Below are 21,337 nucleotides of genomic sequence, written 5' to 3'. Positions count from 1 at the left end.
CTCTAAAGTCGCGTAACTCGTAGGAAAGAGATCCTCTGGCCTTTGGAAAAATCATTTTACGAGTTAAAACTGACATTGGAGAAGAAGTAGTCGCATTCAACGTCGGCAGTACAGGATGAAAAAAAAACACTTCGTTTTTTTTTTACCCCGACTCCGGGAAGATTGTGACCTGTGTTTTTCTTGGTCACAATAAATCCGTGGTCGCTGGGCCAGCTTGATATAGACCCCTTGAAAATTTTATTACGACAAACACAAAATTGAGAATACTTGCGTATAGTATATTACTTCGTACAGAAAATCGTTGCGGCCGGGACGAACGTTGGTCGACTTGCTGCTTCGATGGGTTTCCGGGGACGACGAACTGGTACTGGAACTGCAGACGAGTGTTCAGACCGGGTGCTTCCGTCGGTCGGGATCCAGATGCGGCGGCAACTCGGCCGTGTAACGTGTGGCCTGCGTTTCGATAATGGTCCGGGAGTGGTACAATGGCTCTACACTTTCGCGCACTTTTCGACACCTATTGTGGCATCTTTTGACCAATAGTGCACTCGCGTCGCTTGTGGTTTTTTTTGCCGTTGCCAGCAAAACACTATACTAGGATCCTCAACCGTACCGAAAAATAACGGGGGGATCGTTCTTCGGATCTGTCTGATCCCACTTTTTGCGCAAACTACAAAACGGATGAAACGCACAGTCCCGGTATTGCGATGGGACGACGCTGCCGCGGTTCTTCACTCCACGGACCGAACTTTAGTGATTCTTGTTTCCGGCGCGGGAAGCCCTTTTTATTTCCCCGCGCCCCCGGAAACCATCTCCACTCACGACGATCGATGACCTCTTCTTGTATATAGCGTAGCAGAAAAAAACATTGTTTACAAACGTGTATGGGTTGGTGCCCCGATAAAAAGTTTAACTGAATTTTTAGATCGGATTGGTTGCATGCATAAACTTTACATTGTATAATTTTACTTTTCACCAAATAAACAAATGAACAAAAATGTAAATAAACTCTCTGACACATAATATAAACAATGGAGTAAATAAATAGTGTAAATAAATAAATATGGAATAAATAAATAAATAAATAACAAGCAAATAAATAAATAAATAACCAGTAAATAAATAAATAAATAACAAGTAAATAAATAAATAAATAAATAAATAACAAGCAAATAAATAAATAAATAACATAAATAAATAAATAAATAACATAAATAAATAAATAAATAAACAAGTAACTACATAAATGAATAAATACTGACGGGCACCAACCGAAGACTACTAAACATGAAATAAACATCCTTCAAACATGTAAACACGGAAGCTATGACTGTTTTGGAGTCTGGTCCTTACCTTCCTTCGATTGGATTAGTGGACTGTATCCTAATTTAATTCCCGTTTCCTGACGGTGGCAAAGCTTGTCGGCAGACACTTGATACCTTCCGGCAATCGGCAAAGGATTCAGGGACTTGTACATAAATAAGCTTAACACCAGCCATATACCGATAACACTTTACATTTCACACTATATTTTCACATTTAATTAACATTTATTCTTACACAATATGACAAATCAATACATTACACTTTACATTGAATTGGTTGCTGCGACCGAGCAGCTTCTTCGCCGAATATGCACTGATGGCGCCTTTCTCCTTTATTCTCCTATTCCGGGGGCTCCAGGGGGTGAAGTTCAGCAAAGGTGGTGCGCCAGGGCTTCGTTTCCTCTGCTTCCGTCGTCGAGAGATTATCCCTCCAGTCCTACCGATGATGATGATGATGATGCAATTCAGCTGCATTTGTTTACTCGTACTGGCTCCGATGTGTGAGTAGACCGATGACATTTCTCGGCCAGCTGGGTAATCGTACATTATGTTGTGTTTACATCAGTACAGTGAACCGGTGATTTCTTCTCAGTAGGGAAAAAAACGGTGTAGCGGTCGAGGGGTGCATAAATGGTTTCAGGGTGAAGTAGTACATTCGCAAACATTCTCACCTCCCCTGAAATTGCTGAAATTTCTGAAAAGAAAGAAAACCTCTCGCACACCGTACTGAAGCGTCGATATTTCCAACTACTGGGAACCACTTTCTGTTTCTGCCGTCGATGATGGTAGAATGCATATTTTCTCCACTGGTCTAACTAAAACTCCTGTCGCTGTTTTCAGTGTCACTACTCTGACGACTCCATCGTCCGCAGGGTGCACTTGTTGGATTCTTCCCATTTTCCAACGGATAGGAGGAAGGTTCTCGTCTCGAATGACAACCAATTGTCCTTCACTGATCGAAGTTGCTGGCTGCCAACGTTTCGTTCTTGCTTGTAGTTGCGCTAAATACTCTAATCGCCACCTTTTCCAAAACTCCTGCATTTTTTTCTGAACAACTTGCCATTGTTTTAATCTGTTTAGCGGTACCGCTGACAAGTCTGGATCGGGAAGTTGTTGTAACGATGTTCCAATTAAAAAATGTCCCGGCGTTAACGGTTCGAGGTCGTTTGGGTCATCGGACATGGCTGTCAACGGTCTCGAGTTTAAACAGCCTTCCACCTGGGCTAAAAGTGTGTTCATATCCTCAAATGACACTGTATTCTCTCCGAGAACCCGTAGTAGGTGGTGTTTTGCCGATTTTACAGCAGCCTCCCAGAGGCCTCCGAAATGAGGAGCGCTTGGAGGATTGAAATGCCACTGTATTCCCTCCTTGGAGCATTCGAGTGTCATTTTTTCACGATACTCCTTACTCCGTATCAGATCTAATAGTTGTTTCAACTGGTTGTGGGCTCCGACAAAATTTGTCCCGTTGTCCGAATAAATATCGGAACATTTTCCTCTTCTCGCTGTGAATCGTCTTAAAGCTTGCATGAAACGATCGGTGGACAAATCAGTCACTAGCTCTAAGTGGACTGCCTTGGTGCAGAGACAAATAAAAACTGCTACATATGCCTTCACAGCGGTACGACGCGGTCCTGGGCGGACGTAGACTGGCCCGAAGTAATCTACTCCGGCTTTGGAAAATGGTCGTGAAATGGTCACACGCGCCTTGGGTAATTCCCCCATGAACTGTGGGGTAGGCTTCGGTTTTGCTCGGAAACAACGGTGACAGCGTTGGACGATCTGTCGAGCTACATTGCGACCTCCAAGCGGCCAATACTGGAGTCTAATTGTGCCAAGGAGAAGCTGCGGACCTGCATGAAGCAATCTTTTGTGATAATGCTCCAATAGCATTCGGGTAAGCTGGTGCCTGGCTGGGAGAACTATTGGATGCTTGGTATTCTCATTCTCCGACGAATGCCTTAAGCGCCCACCAACTCGGATAAGACTGTCCTTTGACAACTGTGGACTAAACCATCGTAACGGTGAATTTCTAGCTACCACTTCATTTTTTGCGAGCGCCTTCCACTCCTTGCTGAAGGTTTCCTGTTGGATAAGCCTCATCAACACATGCTCCGCCTCCACCAACTCTGCTGTCTTTAGAAAGCCCTTCCACATTTTAGAATCTCCCGTTCGTTTGAGGATTTTTATCAATCGTAACCAATAAGCTGTACGCCTTACTAAATCGATAAAGTTGGAAAATTTCCCGACATACCAGGTACCGAACTCTTCCTGTTGTTGTGAGCAGGGTGCTGCTGTACGACGAATCTCTTTTTCCGCGTCTTCCACGCTTGTCCTTACTTGGTGTTTTGGCCATGTTTCGAACGTCTCTTGAAACCAAGGTGGCCCTTTCCACCACAGCTTGCTACACTGGATCTGCTCTGGAGTCAATCCTCGTGAAATAAGGTCTGCCGGGTTCTGGATACCTGGAACGTGCTGCCAAGTATGGTTTTCAGTAATTGCTTGGATTTTAGCCACACGGTTTGCAACAAATGTAGTCCACATCGAGGGTGTTGCCTTGAGCCAATGGAGAACGCAGGTGGAGTCTGTCCAAAAAAACAACAGTGCCTCCATCTGAATGGCCGCGGAAATCTTCTCCGCAAGCTGAGCCGCCATCAAGGCTCCGCACAATTCCAATCGCGGAATGGATTGGCATTTCAATGGGGCCACTTTGGATTTGGACGAAAGCAATACTACACGAACGCCTCCCGTTGAATCCACACTCCGGACATATGCGCATGCTCCGTATGCTCGTTCCGACGCATCTGAGAAGAAATGCAGCTCAACCTTGATAGCCCTGGGTTTTATCACACATCTCTCGATTCTCAGATCGTTTAACAGTGGCAATTGGCAATGAAAGGTTCGCCAGTCTGCATCGACCTTCGGTGGTAGCGCTTCATCCCAGCCCAAGCTCTTTCCGTGGTCGTCCTTCAGGCACCACAGCAACTGCATGAAAATCTTTGCAGTTGTGATTACCGCTCCTATCAGGCCTAGCGGATCGAATAGCGTAGCAATGATTGACAGCACCTTTCGTTTCGATAGTTGACCAACTGGGTCCAGTTCCTGTATTTTGAACCGGAACATCAGAACATCATCAACAGGAAGCCACACAAGTCCTAAGGTCCGTACTTCGGGATCAGGGTCTAGCTGGACTTCTTCCGTTTGCAATATCGCCAGGTTTTCTTCTGGTATGCCTTGCAATACCATCGGGCAGTTGGAAGCCCACTTTCTCAGACGGAATCTGCCCTTGGCCATCATCTCGTCCAGCTGGATTCGCAGCTCCAACGCTGCTTCTGCTGCGTCAGCACCAGATAAAACGTCGTCCATATAAACATCTTCTGATGCGGCCTTTGCCGCTAGTGGATATCGTGCTTGCTCGTCCATAGCCAGTTGTTTGAGAGTTCTGGTTGCAAGGAACGGAGCCGGCTTGGTTCCATATGTGACCGTAGTTAACTCGTAGGTCCCGACCTCCTGGTTACCATCCACACGCCACAGAATTCGTTGAAGCGGCATGTCCCCTTCATCGATTTTGATTTGTCGAAACATCTTCTCGACATCCGCTACCACCATGTACTGTTTGGTTCGGCTCCGTAGAATAATTGACCGGAGATCGTCTTGAATCACCGGTCCCACCAATAGTGCATCGTTTAGAGACGTTCCCGAGGAAGTTTTGCACGATGCATCAAAGACCACTCTGACCTTGGTTGTGGTGCTTTCCTGTTTGACCACTGGATGATGAGGTAAGTAGCAGTGTTTGCCTTCCTCATCTCGTGTCACAGATACCCTTCGCATGTGGCCTAGCTCCAGATATTCCGCCATGAACTGGTTGTACTGTTTCCGGAGCTCTGGATCCTTCGACAGTCTGCGTTCCAAAGCTTCTAGCCGCCGGAATGCGATGTCCCTTGACTCGCCCATCCTTGCCAGTGCGACTTCATCCCTTGGTAGTGAGACTGTGTATCGGCCATCCGTTCCTCTTCGTACAGTTCTAGCATACTGCTCCTCGCAGCGTGTTTCCTCAGGCGAATAAGTTGAGGTAGAATCGATCTCCTCACAGGACCAGAAACGAGTCAATATTTCCTCCAGACCGACTGCCATATTGCAGGTTATACGTTGGGTTTCTAGCGAGCCTTCAACCGTGCCAGCTACTACCCATCCGAATACCGACTCGGTTAGAGTAGGAAGGCCCTTGCCTAACTGCACTTCATTCCCGGTATGGAAAAATGCGAAGAAGTACTGGATCCCAAGCACTAAATCAACCGCCTTGGATTTGAAAAATGCTGGATCCGCTAGCTCCACACCAGTTGGGATTTCCCATCCCGTCATATCCACGTTGGCTATCGGAAGATTTGCTGTGACACTCGGTAGTAGAAGAAACTCCATCTTCCGCGAGAAAGCAGATACTCGCGACTTGACTGTTGTTGTCACCTTATGCTTGACCTTGGTATTGGATTGCCCAATCCCGTACACAGACACGTCGGACCGTCGCCGTTGAACACTCATCAGTTGACATAACCGCTCGGTCATGAAATTGCATTCAGAACCCGAATCCAGTAGAGCCCTTGCCTGATAACTACCTCCTTGATCGTCCTCCACTAAGACGATGGCCGTAGCTAGTAATACCGATGAGCTGCGCTGACCAGACATGTTGGATGAAACAGCCGATGGTGTGCTGGCCATTCTGGTTCTAGATTCCCCTTCCTTGGAATTCCCGGAACTGTTTGCTACCTTAGTGGTTGACTCCTTACCGCCTTCGCCGTCCGTCCGAAAACATACCAAGGTATGGTGCTTGCCCTTGCAATTACGGCACACATATCGTGAAGAACAATCCGCAGCCAGATGACCCTTCCGGAAACAATTGCGACATAAGGAGTGGTTGCGGAGCAGCTTATCGCGGGCGGATACTGCTAAACGTTGGAAAGCTGGACATTGATAAAGCGGATGGGATTCCGAACACGCGATGCACCGTCCTCCTGTATTTTGTACGACGCTATGGCTAGAGCGCGCTACAAATGGCTTCCTTTGCGGTTGCGGTACGACAACCTTGGGTTCAACGGATCTAGTTGGCAATGCTCCCAGTACTCTGATCCGTCTTTGCAAGAATTCGGTCAAATCCTTCACCGTATCCTGCTCCTTGGTGGATGAATGCTCTTCCCAAGCTCTCCTGGTTCCACTGTCTAGACGCGAAGCTAATATGTCTAGCAGTAGTAGATCCTTGTAGTCGGCGGGTTGTACCAGCTGATCAAGGGTCTGAACAACACGTTCGAATCCCTCCAACAAAGACTGCAATTCGTTGGCCGACTCCTTAGCCAGATTAGGTAACTTAAACAGCGCTTGAATCTGACGCCGCTTTAGGATTTTACTGTCGTTGTAGCGTTTGGTTAGCGTCTCCCATGCGACCTGATAATTCGCCCTTGTAATCGACAGCGGGTCAATAAGCGCCTTAGCTTCTCCTGACAGACATCCCTTCAGGTAATGAAACTTCTCGACATCCGGTAAATCTGCTTTCCAATGGATGAGCGATGTGTATAGATCGCGGAAACTCAACCACTCATCAATGTTGCCGTCGAAGGTTTGCAACTTGATTTGTGGGAGTCGCACATGCTCTATGGTGGGTTGTTGTGTCATGTCGAGTCCCCGGATGGAGGCATTCAGGATAGCAGGTTCTTCTAGCTCCTTGATCTTGTCTAACAACACCGACTTCACCTGGTAGTAGCGGTTTCCAAACTCCGACTGTTGCTCAGCATAGGCGTCATCCTCTGCTTCGAAGTCTTCGTGTGTTTCGATGTCCAAGATCACATCGTTCACCTTCTCCCACAACTCCTCAAGTTTTTCCAGTCGAACTGTCACCTGGCTGGCTGTAGTTTCTACCCCAAGAGAATCGGCGAACCTGCAGATATCCCTGAACATATTCTGGTATGACCTCAGCTTGGTTTGCAGCGTCCGCAACGCCGGTGACTTCTTAGCACTCGATGATGTAGTCGGCGGCATTGTAACACAATTTCACTTTGACAGAACGGGAAGATAATACGGAGGTGTAATATTCTGCTTGTTTCCTAACTTCGGATGGGCATATACTGTAGAGCTGTTTTTATTATTTACCTGAAGAAACAGGAATTTCCGCTTTCTCTACAGTTATGTCCCTCAGAAATATTCGAACGATGCAGCTCCAAATGATTGTGGAAGTACGAGTAATTTAAATACTTCATACGGATCCAGATTTCGCGGGAGAGGTGAAAAGGGTTATGTAGTACAATTGTTGGTCCAACTACGGCTGAACATATACTGTTCTAACTGACCTGACAAAACAGTAACGCTGCTAAATTTCATGAAAAACGATGTGCCGCATTTTCTCGTGATTACACCGATGCTCCGAAAGTAGGACGCAGTGAAACAATAATGCACTTATGCGCGCCCCTTGTTCATATGCTTGTAAATGTTGTTTATGTATGTATACATCGATCACGATCAAAACAGTGTTTAGAGAGGAGTGAAATATGCTATGTAGTATGGCAATAGATTCCAGCTTCGGCCGGACATATACAAGTGGTGCAATTCAATTAACTGACCTGGAAGGATAACGGTCGCTCCTGCACCAAGTGAACCAGCGTAGGATGTAGTTGCAGTCGGGAATTTTAACGGTAAGTTGGTTGAAATACGCCTCATTCGTCTAAGCTAATTTTCCTTGATAACTTGCAGTGATGGTGTTATTTCTGGACAAACCAGGGCAATTCGCCCATTCCGGAATGGTTTCCTTTTGCGACGGGTGCCGACGATGTGAAATGCAGTTGGCTCGATTCTGCGATGATCTTGTTGGTGACTTCCCGGTCACAGAATAAGCGGAATGAAGTGTGAAATATCCTGATTATGTGCAATGTAGCAATAAATGTCACAAGTGAAGGTAACAGTAATCGTTTCACTGTAATCCTAATTTCGAAACTCCTATGTGCAGCAAATGATTATGGCTCCAGCACCCAGGGGATTATTGAAACTGCGATGGCGGTTACAGCTTGGCTTGCTTCTTGTAAGAACAGGAATTCGTTGGATGAATTCGCAATGGCGACCTTCTGCCCTCTTGGTGGATGGGTTTTTGGTTGGATTCGTGCGGGATCCGGTTCGAAGGACCAATGTTTTGGAGTCTGGTCCTTACCTTCCTTCGATTGGATTAGTGGACTGTATCCTAATTTAATTCCCGTTTCCTGACGGTGGCAAAGCTTGTCGGCAGACACTTGATACCTTCCGGCAATCGGCAAAGGATTCAGGGACTTGTACATAAATAAGCTTAACACCAGCCATATACCGATAACACTTTACATTTCACACTATATTTTCACATTTAATTAACATTTATTCTTACACAATATGACAAATCAATACATTACACTTTACATTGAATTGGTTGCTGCGACCGAGCAGCTTCTTCGCCGAATATGCACTGATGGCGCCTTTCTCCTTTATTCTCCTATTCCGGGGGCTCCAGGGGGTGAAGTTCAGCAAAGGTGGTGCGCCAGGGCTTCGTTTCCTCTGCTTCCGTCGTCGAGAGATTATCCCTCCAGTCCTACCGATGATGATGATGATGATGCAATTCAGCTGCATTTGTTTACTCGTACTGGCTCCGATGTGTGAGTAGACCGATGACATTTCTCGGCCAGCTGGGTAATCGTACATTATGTTGTGTTTACATCAGTACAGTGAACCGGTGATTTCTTCTCAGTAGGGAAAAAAACGGTGTAGCGGTCGAGGGGTGCATAAATGGTTTCAGGGTGAAGTAGTACATTCGCAAACAATGACATTTATTTCACATTTAGACATTTACTGACAATATTTACAAATATAACAAAATTTTCAAGGGGTCTATATCAAGCTGGCCCAGCGACCACGGATTTATTGTGACCAAGAAAAACACAGGTCACAAAATTCAAGCCATGTCTTAAGCGTTACTGGACTTAAAATTGTTTTCCCAGTTTATCCAGTCAGAATATCTGTCCTACCCTGTGTATTTAAAACACAGTTCTAATTGCGTTTTAAAGTATACAACAAATAGAACGGTTGGGTATACTAATTTAAATTTTAAAATAAATCTGTTTTAAATTATGAAACAAACCGCTGTACTGAAGATATAATTATGTCAGTCCTATTACCACATAAAACACCTATATAACATAAAACGCTGCAGAATTGGTTTAATAATACAATGTTTACACTACAGAGTTATAACACGTTTTAATAATTAGCAACAAGAAAAATGTCACCAAGATAGTATAAAAACCCATTTTAACTGGTAGTGCGAACGTTGCATAACAATGTAATTTATCAAATAATTTCATTTTTTCCGCCACTAATCGATCAAGAAATACTTAAACTTAATATTGTTTACTTAAGTTCATTAGTACATTATTGAAAATTTAAATGGAAAATGAAATTTCATATTTCATGGAGAATCTGTATATTTCCGTTGGCGGGCGTGGGCTTCCTCATCACAGCTCTCAATATGGAACTTTTCTTTTGAATATATTTTCTGGACAGACCAGCCTATTTTTACTAGATGGATCAGCCACATAATGCCAATCACCTAGTGAGATACTTGATTAATTAATAGATTACCGTTAAAAGACCTTCAATAAATTATGTTTTGATGGGGAGGGTATATAGCAAATTGTAACATATGAAAACAGGTGAGTGAACAAGAACGTGAGTCGATATGTGTGATAGATAAAATTCATTTGCACGCTCTTGAAAAAAGCTACATTTTTAATGTCACCGTGGTCGTGTCCTGTACACAACCCTTTAATTTTTTGGTACCTAATTTTGGGTCGACGATTACAAATGTGATGTCTAAATTGTGCAGTGCAGTAAAATATCTTGGTAGAGGGAAGAGGGGTGGTGTGAGGGTAGATAGGGCGTATTCGTCGAAAACAGAAATGCTTTTAAGGACATTTCTATATATATATATACATATACATATATATATATATATATATATATATATATATATATATATATATATATATATATATATATATATATATATATATATATATATATATATATATATATATATATATATATATATATATATATATATATATATATATATATATATATATATATATATATATATATATATATATATATATATATATATATATATATATATATATATATATATATATATATATATATATATATATATATATATATATATATATATATATATATATATATATATATATATATAATATATATATATATATATATATATATATATATATATATATATATATATATATATATATATCATTGTTTTTGTCAACACTGCCGGTGTACAAATTATATTTCATACAACATACCAAAATAACATCATATATTTTATAATTACCACATTAGTATGTTCGGATGAATTATTCATAAGCCTTAGCTCAAACTCATGAGCGTAGATAGTTGACGAATAGGGCGTAGGCAGTATGAAATATAATTTGTACACCGGAAGTGTGGACAAAAACAATGATTTTGGCATTTAATTCGAACTATCAAACTTTGAACAGCTATAACTTGTTTTAGACCATACTGTAGAGTCGGTATTAATAAACATGTTAATCATTGCAATAAAGTTAAGTGTTTTATCCCTCATGAGAATCATAAAGAGAAATTAAGTGAGAGAGAACATTCAATAGTGCGGGATAATATACAGAATTGATGGAACTTGATCTGAGACGAGCAGTTGAGTTTGAACAGTTATCAGGAACGGACGGACAATCAGAACGAAACTAAAAGTGACTCCCAAGACGATCAGCAAGAACATGCGGAGAACTCTACAATTTGGCGCAGTCGGTACCCGAGCAAATACTCATGGATTCAAACACCACATAGCCCCTTGAAAAGACCTTAAACATGGTCCGTGCCAAAATACACAACCATCAAGACACCATAAAATGGTTTCAATAACCCATAACTACACCAACATATGGTATTTAATATGGGATCTTTTGGACCATGGTGATGGTGTTTTCATGAGCTGAACCCATTTCAAACACCCATGTCAAACCCCATGAGCATGGGGGTATTATGGGCTTTCCGTTTGCTCGGGTACGATTAATGTGAGTTTCTAATTAAAAAAGAACGAAGGGGAAACATTTTTTTTCCTGAAATATAATCGAACTCTATCGGATAATAGAAGTTCCTGGATACAAAATGGCATCCAAAATCGCGAGTATTGAGTATAGCAAAGATGGCATCCCAATTCCAAAAGATTAAATTTTAATGCACAACAAAAAGCGAGCCCGGTTCATGACCGTAGCGCTAGAAGACAATCAGCATTTGTTAGCTTAAATAACGACGCAAAAAAATAAGACAAAGTGGAAAAAGATGCGAATCCTGTTGAAGACCGTAGCGCCAAAAAAGAAGCGATGATGAAAAAAATTTTGAGTGAAAAGATGCGAGTCCGGTTGAAGACCGTAGCGCCAAAAAATAAGAAGAAGAAGCAACCTCCAATCGAAGCCACGATGAAAAAAAGTTAGAAAGTAAAAAGATGCGAGTCCTGCCGAACCATAGCCGAAAAAACGAGCTTTCTCTGCTAACCAAAGTGATGGTTATTTCCAAAAATAATATACGAACCCTCGGGAGAGGGGAGATGCGGAATTGGTTGACGACCACAAGACGTGGCACAAAGCAGGAGAACGAATAGCGGCCCTTACACGTTCAATATTTTTGTCAATACTAGAGAGTATTGACAAAAGTATTGTACGTGTAATGGAAAATTTTTTATTGACGATGTGGATTTCAAACGGGACTGAAATATTGTAACAATACCGTCAATACTGGTATTGACAAAAATATTGAACGTGTAAGGGCCGCTAATAGGGCCCCTTACACGAGGCGCTAGTTATGTCATTACTGAGCAGTAATGTCACTTTTAGTGATCGTGTAAGGTGAGTAATGACGGAATTCCCATAAGGGGCCCTTACACGCGCAATAAAAGTGTCATTACTAGGGCCCCTTACACGAGGCGCTAGTAATGTCATTACTGAGCAGTAATGTCACTTTTGATGATCGTGTAAGGTGAGTAATGACGGAATTCCAATACAATTCCAGTAATGACACTACTTAGTAATGACACTTTTATTGCGCGTGTAAGGACCCCTATACAATTCTAGTAATGTCATTACTTAGTAATGACACTTTTATTGCGCGTGTAAGGGACCCTACTAAGTAGTGTCATTTCTGGAATTCTATAGGGCCCCGTGCACGAGGAGTTAGTAATGTCATTACTGAGCAGTAATGTCACTTTAAATGAACGTGTAAGGCGAGTAATGATGGAATTCCCATACAATTCCAGTAATGACACTACTTAGTAACGACACTTTTATTGCGCGTGTAAGGGCCCCCTATGGGAATTCCATCATTACTCGCCTTACACGTTCATTAAAAGTGACATTACTGCTCAGTAATGACATTACTAACGCCTCGTGTACGGGCCCTAATCAACATACGATTTGCCGAAAAAACGCGAACCCACGAGAAAAGTGGTACGAGAACGGGCGAAGACCAAAGGACGCCACACGAAACGAGAGAACAAATGCGTGTCAGAACGGAAAACAAAATATTCAGAGTCTGTGGCAGACGGAGAATAGACTACCTGCTCTGCGTGCGCAAAAAAAATCAGTTGCAATGATGCATACATAACTAGAAAATCATACTTTTGTTTAGTTAGAAGTTAGAAGCGAGCAAAAGTATTAGATGTTTTTATCTAGTTTACGCTCGAGAGTTAAGTATTTCATTTCTTTCTGTCTCGATATGGAAGCTCAAATCATTTATTTGTGAGGGTGCTTTTATTCGTTTACATTGATTCAAAAATAATGGTATGGGATAATTGGACTATTTTATGAAAACAGCATTGTCGACGATGATAAATAATCCAGTAATTAATTTTTTTATTGACAGATGGATTCGGATAAACATTTTTATTTGGATCCGTTCAATGATGCCGCTGATGCATATAACTTGCGGTTGGAGTGGGAAGAGTGGCACAGAGCCTGCGAACTTGTTCTTGAATTAAGTAATATCGATTCGCAGCATCAAAAATTACTTTTTATGCTGGCTCGAGGCGCCAGAGGTCTGCAAAGGATTTATTATAACCTTGCACCGGGTGCTGGCGAAATCGTATCCATTTAGACCAGAAGCAGGCGTCGTAGCATCGGTGAAGCAGGATTGGATCAGAAAATCAGAGCCGAAAAGTTCAAATCGTGGACAACCCTTTACGCGTGAGAAAAACCTGTTTTAATCCACCTAGCGGTGCAATTGTGCCTTTCTCATTTCTCTAAACTATGGCACGGAGGCTGTTTATGTTCAACATAATTATGGAAATGTCCATTACATTCTTAGAACACTTTGCACTTATACACAATGGCTTGCCAGCCACGAACTTGATGAGCTACGTGTCGACGGTGAAACACTTGAAACAAAAAAATATCATACTTCATTAACCTAATCAGCATTAGATCAATGTTATCTGCTTGCTAACTCATTTTGTCATGCGGGGGTGGATGTGTGAGGAGGGCGAAAGTCCCATGAACGAACGACTCTCCAGCTTAAATTGGTATGCTTTGTGATTTAGTGGTGGTTTAAAGATGATGGGGTTGAAAGGGAGGGTTATGAGGGTTGGATGGGGTGGTGGTCTGAGGGGTGATTTAAGGAGATTTTTAAGGGAGGAGAGTGAACAGTAGGGGGGGGGGGGTTAGGTTGACGATTTCCAGAGTGATTGCATAACCTTTATATATGAGAAAGGCAAAAATGTGCCAAAATCCAAAAAGTGAATCGTCGTCAAATTTTTTTTCGAGTTTGCATCAAATCTCGACGTTTCATACGCCTTGAAGACAGTTAGCATCAAAAATAAAAATTCTATTTTTAATTATTCCTATAATTTATATGAGAAATTTCTGTGTGGCCGCACTCTTAAACCCGTAATTCCGGAACCTGAATTCCGATTGATCCAAAATTCAATAGCAGTCGATGGGAAGGTTGCACCTTTCATTTGAGACTAAGTTAGGGCAAATCGGTCCAGCCATCTCTGAGAAAAATGAGTGACATTATTTGACACATACGCACATACATACACACACAGACACACACATACACATACAGACTTTTTCCGATCTCAACGAACTGAGTCGAATGGGATATGACACTCGGCCCTCCGGGCCGGAATTAGGTTGACGATTTCCAGAGTGATTGCATAACCTTTATATATGAGAAAGGCAAAAATGTGCCAAAATCCAAAAAAGTGAATCGTCGTCAAATTTTTTTTCGAGTTTTCATCAAATCTCGACGTTTCATGCGCCTTGAAGACATTTAGCATCAAAAATAAAAATTCTATTTTTAATTTTTCCTATCATTTATATGAGAAATTTCTGTGTGGCCGCACTCTGAAACCCGTAATTCCGAAACCAGAAATCCGATCGATCCAAAATTCAATAGCAGCACCTTTCATTTGAGACTAAGTTTAGGCAAATCGGTCTAGCCATCTCTGAGAAAAATGAGTGACACCCATACACACACACACATATACAGACTTTTTCCGATCTCGACGAACTGAGTCGAATGGGATATGACACTCGGCCCTCCGGGCCGGGATTAGGTTGACGATTTTCAAAGTGATTGCATAACCTTTCTATATCAGAAAGGCAAAAACGATGTAATGACGTTCGTACTGGAACCGAATGCGACCGTTGTGGTTCGTGGAAACACCATCGGGATTCAAGAGAGTGTGTCCCGTGAAATTGTACTTGCAACAAGTGTGGCGGTCGCGGTCACTTTGCCAGAAAGTGCAGAGTAGGACGATATGCACCAACGCAGCCCCGGTATACCTGAAAGAAAACTGATAAAGTCAATACGTTGCAGGATGAAAGTTCACATCAGGCGAGCTTCTACGTTGAGAATGAGCCCTCCGCAAAGGTAGAATAAGTTTTCTTTAATTACACTTTTTTAGCATAATTTGCTATAAATCAATGGTAATATGTAATTGTCATCTTGTGATGACTCAACTCAAATAATTTTTTTTTTTAAATCCTATTGATATTATTTGTTTTACCAGGTAAACATCACTAACGATGGAACCATCGTGTGTTGTATTGATCATGTTCCAGTACAGTTTTTATAGACTCTGGTGCAGTCATCAACACGGTTACCGAACAGGCCTGTGCTCAACTCGTAAATAGCAACGCTAAAATTTACAAAAGAAAGTTTCAATGTGAACGACAATTTACAGCATACGCTTCCCAAGAGCCGTTGCAAGTAATTGCTATTTTTGAAGCATGGATTTCCATAAAGAAACTAAGCCGAAAAGTTATGCCGAATTTTTTGTAGTACAAGGTGCGCATAGATCTTTGCTTAGTAAGAGAACGGCTGAGGATCTTAAAGTGTTAAGAGTTGGGTTGGAAGTACAGAGCATTGAACAGAATCAAGTTGCCTTCTCCAAGTTCCCAAATCAGCAAATCAAATTATCAATTGAAAATTCAGCATATGTTAGACACTGACATTATCGAACCGGTTCATGGCCTAGCAGAGTGGATCTCACCAATGGTGGTTGTACCGAAGGGCACGGATGATATCCGATTATGCATTAATATGCGATACCCCAATCAAGCGATCCACCGAGAACATTACCCACTTCCACTAATCGACACACTGCTGAACAAACTAAAAGGAGCTGTCATATTTTCCAGGTTGGATATGACTACGCCCAGATTCGTGCGGAATCACCACCTTCATGACGAGTAAAGACTAATGCGATTCAAGAGACTTATGTTCGGCATCAATTGTGCGCCCGAGATATTCCAGCGCATAATGTGTGCAATACTAGCGAGAATCGATGGTGTTGTGGTTTATATAGATGACATCGTTGTATGGGGTAAAACGCAGAAAGAGCATAACGACCGGCTGGAGAAAGTTCTGGCTGTCCTCAAAGAGAATCGGGCGTTGCTGAATCAAGAAAAATGTTTAATTAGAGTAGCTGAGCTTGAGATTTTGGGCTTCAAAATAAGCGGCAATTCTATTAGCCAAACGGATGGTAAAATTGAAACGATCCGTAATTTTAGAATGCCTGAAACAAAGGAGGAAATACGAAGTTTTCTCGGGTTAATTAACTTCGTTGGTCAGTTTATTTCCCACCTTTCGACAAGAACCGAAGCTTTACGACTTTTCCTCAGAGGTGATGTCGAATCGTTTGGTCACGAACAGCGTAGAGCATTTGATGACTTACGAACCGAATTAACGAACACAGTGCATCGGCTGAGATTTTTCGATCCGAAAGATCAAACAGAATTATACGTAGATGCATCTCCAGTTGGTCTTGGAGCAGTTTTAACCCAATGAGACAGCTCTAAAACACCACGAGAAAAACTATAGATGCATTGGAATGCATTTTTAAGCAACAAACATACCCAGAAACAATCAGAGCTGATAATGGGCCCCCATTCGCCAGTGAAGAATTCGGAAATTACTGCGTCGAGAGAAATATTCGGCTTGTGCGCACTATCGCATATTAGCCACAAATGAACGGTCTGGTTGAACGACAGAACCAAGGGATATTGAGAGCGCTGAGAATAGCCAGGGCGATGAAAAAGGATTGGCGGAAATCAATCGAGGATTATGTGTATTCTTATAACACAACGCCACACTCGGTCACAGGCAAGTCTCCAATGGAGTTGCTGACTGGTAGACCCGTAAAGGACCTTCTTCCATCACTGAGGACCGAGCCGTACTGGAAACGCGATGAGAAAACGCGGGAAAAGGACTCAATTAAAAAGATGCAAGGGAAGCTTTACGCGGATAATCGTCGACATGCTAAAACGTCGGAGATTGGAGCAGTAGATACCGTAATGATTAAAAACTACGAAATAGGGAAGTTGGAGCCAACATATCGAGCTGAGAAGTACACGGTGATACAAAGAAGTGGTAGTGATGTCATAGTAGCAAACGAAAATGGAGTTCAGTATAGACGCCCTGTAGCTCACTTGAAGATGTGACCAGTTCCACATTCCGAAACTACAGTTCAAAACAAGTCTGATACAAAGAGCTGTCCTTCAGAAGTAATATGTGACAAAGACGATTTAAATTTGAGGTTCGAAGATTCAACAGGCGCTAAACGTCCTAAGCGTATCATAACAAAGCCAGCTCGATATGAAAATAATATTTTTTTAATATATTTTCTTGTAATCAGATCATGTTATTCTTGGGATAGGTAAGGGATGTAGAGTCGGTATTAATAAACATGTTAATCATTGCAATAAGTTAAGTGTCTTATCCCTCATGAGAATCACAAAGAGAAATTTAGTGAAAGAGAACATTCAATAGAGCGGGATAATATACAGAATTGATGGAGCTTGATCTGAGACGAGCAGTTGAGTTTGAACAGTTACCGGTAACGGACGGATAATCAGAACGAAACTAAAAGTGACTCCCAAGACGATCAGCAAGAACCTACGGAGCACTCTACACATACATCCTTCGGCAAAGTTGGTCAACATATCCTAGACTATACTTTTATCTACCTGATGGCATACTTCAGGAAGATTGGAGGTCTGTAGAATTGAAAATGCAAAAACGTAGTTTTTCCCATACTAATTTCCATGCAAATTTCAAACGCAATACGCTACGCCGGGTCAAAACCAATCGGCACTAAAATTTGCATAGTTATTTGGGACCCCAAATGGGCCCAAAAAAGTGCTGTGCTGAAAAGCGATCATTTTGCCTCATCCTAATATATATATATATATATATATATATATATATATATATATATATATATATATATATATATATATATATATATATATATATATATATATATATATATATATATATATATATATATGTATATATATATATATATATATATATATGTATATATATATATATATATATATATATATATATATATATATATATATATATATATATATATATATATATATATATATATATATATATATATATATATATATATATATATATATATATATATATATATATATGAATACGAGGTGTTTCGCTGTGACAGGAGCCCTAGCAACAGCCGAAAATCCACCGGAGGCGGCGTATTAGTAGCGGTTAAAACCAGCTTGAAGGCAAGAATCGTCGAGAACACTTCTTGGGTTTGTCTAGAGCAGGTTTGGAGAATTATCGAGCTTGGCGACCATAAGTTGTACTTGTGTGCTTTGTAGAGATGGGCCATTCGTTCGCGAACGGTTCAAGTGAACTGGTTCTTCGAAGAGAATGAGCGACCGGAAGTTCTTTTTAAAAGAACGGTAGTTCTCAATTCTCTTCAAAGCGAATGAACTGAACATGACCCAAAGCCGTTTGGCGAATTTCTCGGATCGATTTTTAGGCGAACGAATGAAAATGAACCGACTTGCCGTCCCACAAACCACTCTCTGTGCTCTCCCAGAATGGAACCGGCGAAGAACGACTCACAAGCGAACGACTCATCACATTCTCTATTTCTCTAGTTATACATCATGAAGAAATCGCTACCCTTGATGAACTCGTTAAGCATACAGGGGTATAATAGTTTGGGCAGCATCTGTTTGGTTCCTCTCCAAGAATCGAACGTTTTGAGAGACATTCGCTAGATACAAGTAAAATATCAGCTGAACGGAAGAACGGTTCATCTGAACTAGTTCTTTTTACAGAACTGTTTAGTCGGGAATGGTTCTTCGAAGTGAACTGTTTCGCCCATCTCTAGTGCTTTGTATGTTCCACCCGACCGCGCTCGTGATACCGAATACGTTGAAGCACACTGCAGCTCAGTTTTTACTATCCTCGAAGATGCTAACGCTGTTGATGAGATCATGGTACTAGGAGATTTTAATCTTCCTTCTATTTCATGGAAATCTTCCCCTAATGGATTTCTTTATCCGGATTCGGACCATTCCGTTCTCCACCCTTGTGCAGTGAGGCTACTTGACAGCTATAGCTCAGCCACGTTACTACAAATCAATTATATTGCCAATGAGAATAGCCGCCATCTCGATCTTTGTTTTGTCAGCGATCAGGTTTCCGCCACATCAATAGTGACGGCTCCCTCTCCCCTAGTAAAACCAGTGGCACATCATCCTCCACTGATCGCCACGATTGATAGCTCTGTGGTGCATGACTTCGATATATTACCGCTTTCTGTCTCCTACAATTTCCGTAAAGCTGATCATCGCAGTATCGCAGACCTTCTTTCCACCACCGATTGGGAAAATATTCTGGACCCCGAAGATGTCGAAACCGCAGTTCAAACCTTTTCAAACGTTCTGGTGTATGCTATTGACAGGCACGTTCCAAAGAAAGTTCACCATCGACAAACCGGCCCTCCATGGCAAACGAGTACACTGCGACGGCTGAAGTCTATAAAGAGAGCTGCCCTGCGGAGGTTTACCAAGTATCGCACAATATCACTCAGAGACTATTACGTCAGTCTCAACCATGCATACAAACGAGCCAGTCAACACTGTTTTTATCGATATCAGCAAAATATTCAGCATAATCTCAAGTCGCATCCTAAACGTTTCTGGAAATATGTGAACGAGCAGCGCAAGGAATCAGGCCTGCCGTCGTCTATGACTTTCAATGGGAATACAGCTACCACATCTCGAGACATATGTGCACTTTTTCGGAAAAATTCGCGAATGTATTCACAGATGAGGCACTAACTATTGAGCAAATCGAACTCGCCGCTAGCAGAGCTCCATTTGTAGGCCAAGCTTTGGGTGCTATCGATGTTGATGCAACAATGATTACCAGAGCTTCCTCTCGGCTTAAGTCATCTTTCAATCCGGGACCCGACGGGTTCCCCTCCGTTATCCTGAAAAGGCACATTGAAGCTTTGATTACTCCGCTTCTTCATATTTTTCGAGCATCTATTGCTAGAGGAGTTTTCCCGTCTTGCTGGAAATACGTGAACATGTTCCCTGTCCACAAGAAGGGTAATAAGCGAGACGTCAATAACTACCGTGGAATAACTTCATTGAGTGCAGTTTCAAAGTTGTTCGAGCTGGTGATTATGGAACCTTTTCAGGCTCATTGTAAGCAGTACCTAAGTGACGATCAACACGGCTTCACGTCCGGGCGGTCAACAGCGTCTAACCTGCTGTGTTTAACATCCTACATAACAGAGAGTATGGAACATCGTGCTCAAACCGACGTTGTTTACACCGACTTATCTGCCGCTTTCGATAAGATAAATCACGATATCGCAATCGCAAAAATGGAGAGATTTGGAATAAATGGTAGTGTTTTGCAGTTGTTTCGATCCTACCTCACAGACCGAGAGATAGCGGTTATCATTGGAGATTGTCAGGCCCCCACCTTCATTTCTACGTCAGGAATACCTCAAGGAAGCCACTTGGGACCGTTGATGTTTCTGCTATACTTCAATGATGTACATCTAGTTCTGAAGACTCCACGATTGTCCTTCGCAGATGACCTCAAGATATTCCGCCTAATTCGGTCAATTGAAGATTGCAGATTTCTCCAACAGCAGCTTGATGTCTTTGCTGATTGGTGTAACACGAACCGCATGTGCGTGAGCCCGAAGAAGTGTTCGGTAATATCGTTTTCACGGAAAAAAGATTCGATTCATTTTACCTACCGTCTACTAGAAACAGACATTGAACGCGTCAGTCACGTTGAAGATCTGGGAGTGATTCTGGATCCTCAACTTACGTTTAAACAGCACGTCTCCTATGCAGTTGGTAAAGCATCTCGAGCACTGGGATGCATCTTCAGAATAGCCAAAAATTTTACGGATATCTATTGTCTCAAATCGCTCTACTGTTCTTTATCGCGATCAATTCTAGAATATTGCTCTGAAGTTTGGAGTCCAAACTACAATAATGGCATTGAGAGAATAGAGTCCGTTCAGCGTCGCTTTTTACGTTTCGCACTTCGTAGATTGCCGTGGAGAGATCCTTCCCGACTACCTCGCTATGAAA

At 42.0% G+C, this 21,337-nt stretch overlaps 1 protein-coding gene and 1 long non-coding RNA gene across 2 annotated transcripts; one reads left to right on the top strand and one right to left on the bottom strand.

Annotated features, from left to right (window-relative positions):
• Positions 1 to 2,072: 2,072 nt before the first annotated feature.
• On the bottom strand, positions 2,073 to 7,352 carry LOC131696397 (uncharacterized). The gene has a single exon (XM_058984941.1). The coding sequence runs from the start codon at positions 7,350 to 7,352 to the stop codon at positions 2,073 to 2,075; it is 5,280 nt and encodes a 1,759-aa protein (XP_058840924.1).
• Positions 7,353 to 7,652: 300 nt separating this feature from the next.
• Positions 7,653 to 8,266, top strand: LOC131678073 (uncharacterized). The gene is made up of 2 exons (XR_009303581.1): positions 7,653 to 8,002; positions 8,061 to 8,266. It is a non-coding gene; the product is annotated as an uncharacterized LOC131678073 (long non-coding RNA).
• The last annotated feature ends 13,071 nt before the right edge of the window (positions 8,267 to 21,337 follow it).

The sequence above is a fragment of the Topomyia yanbarensis genome, chromosome 1 (genome assembly GCF_030247195.1).
Source record: "Topomyia yanbarensis strain Yona2022 chromosome 1, ASM3024719v1, whole genome shotgun sequence".
Classification (NCBI taxonomy): domain Eukaryota; kingdom Metazoa; phylum Arthropoda; class Insecta; order Diptera; family Culicidae; genus Topomyia; species Topomyia yanbarensis.
Note: the sequence above shows the minus strand (reverse complement) of the source record. Positions and strands in the feature narration are given on the sequence as shown.

Coding starts and splice junctions, on each gene's coding strand:
- LOC131696397 (XM_058984941.1), bottom strand. CDS start 7,352: ATGCCGCCGACTACATCATCGAGTGCTAAGAAGTCACCGGCGTTGCGG.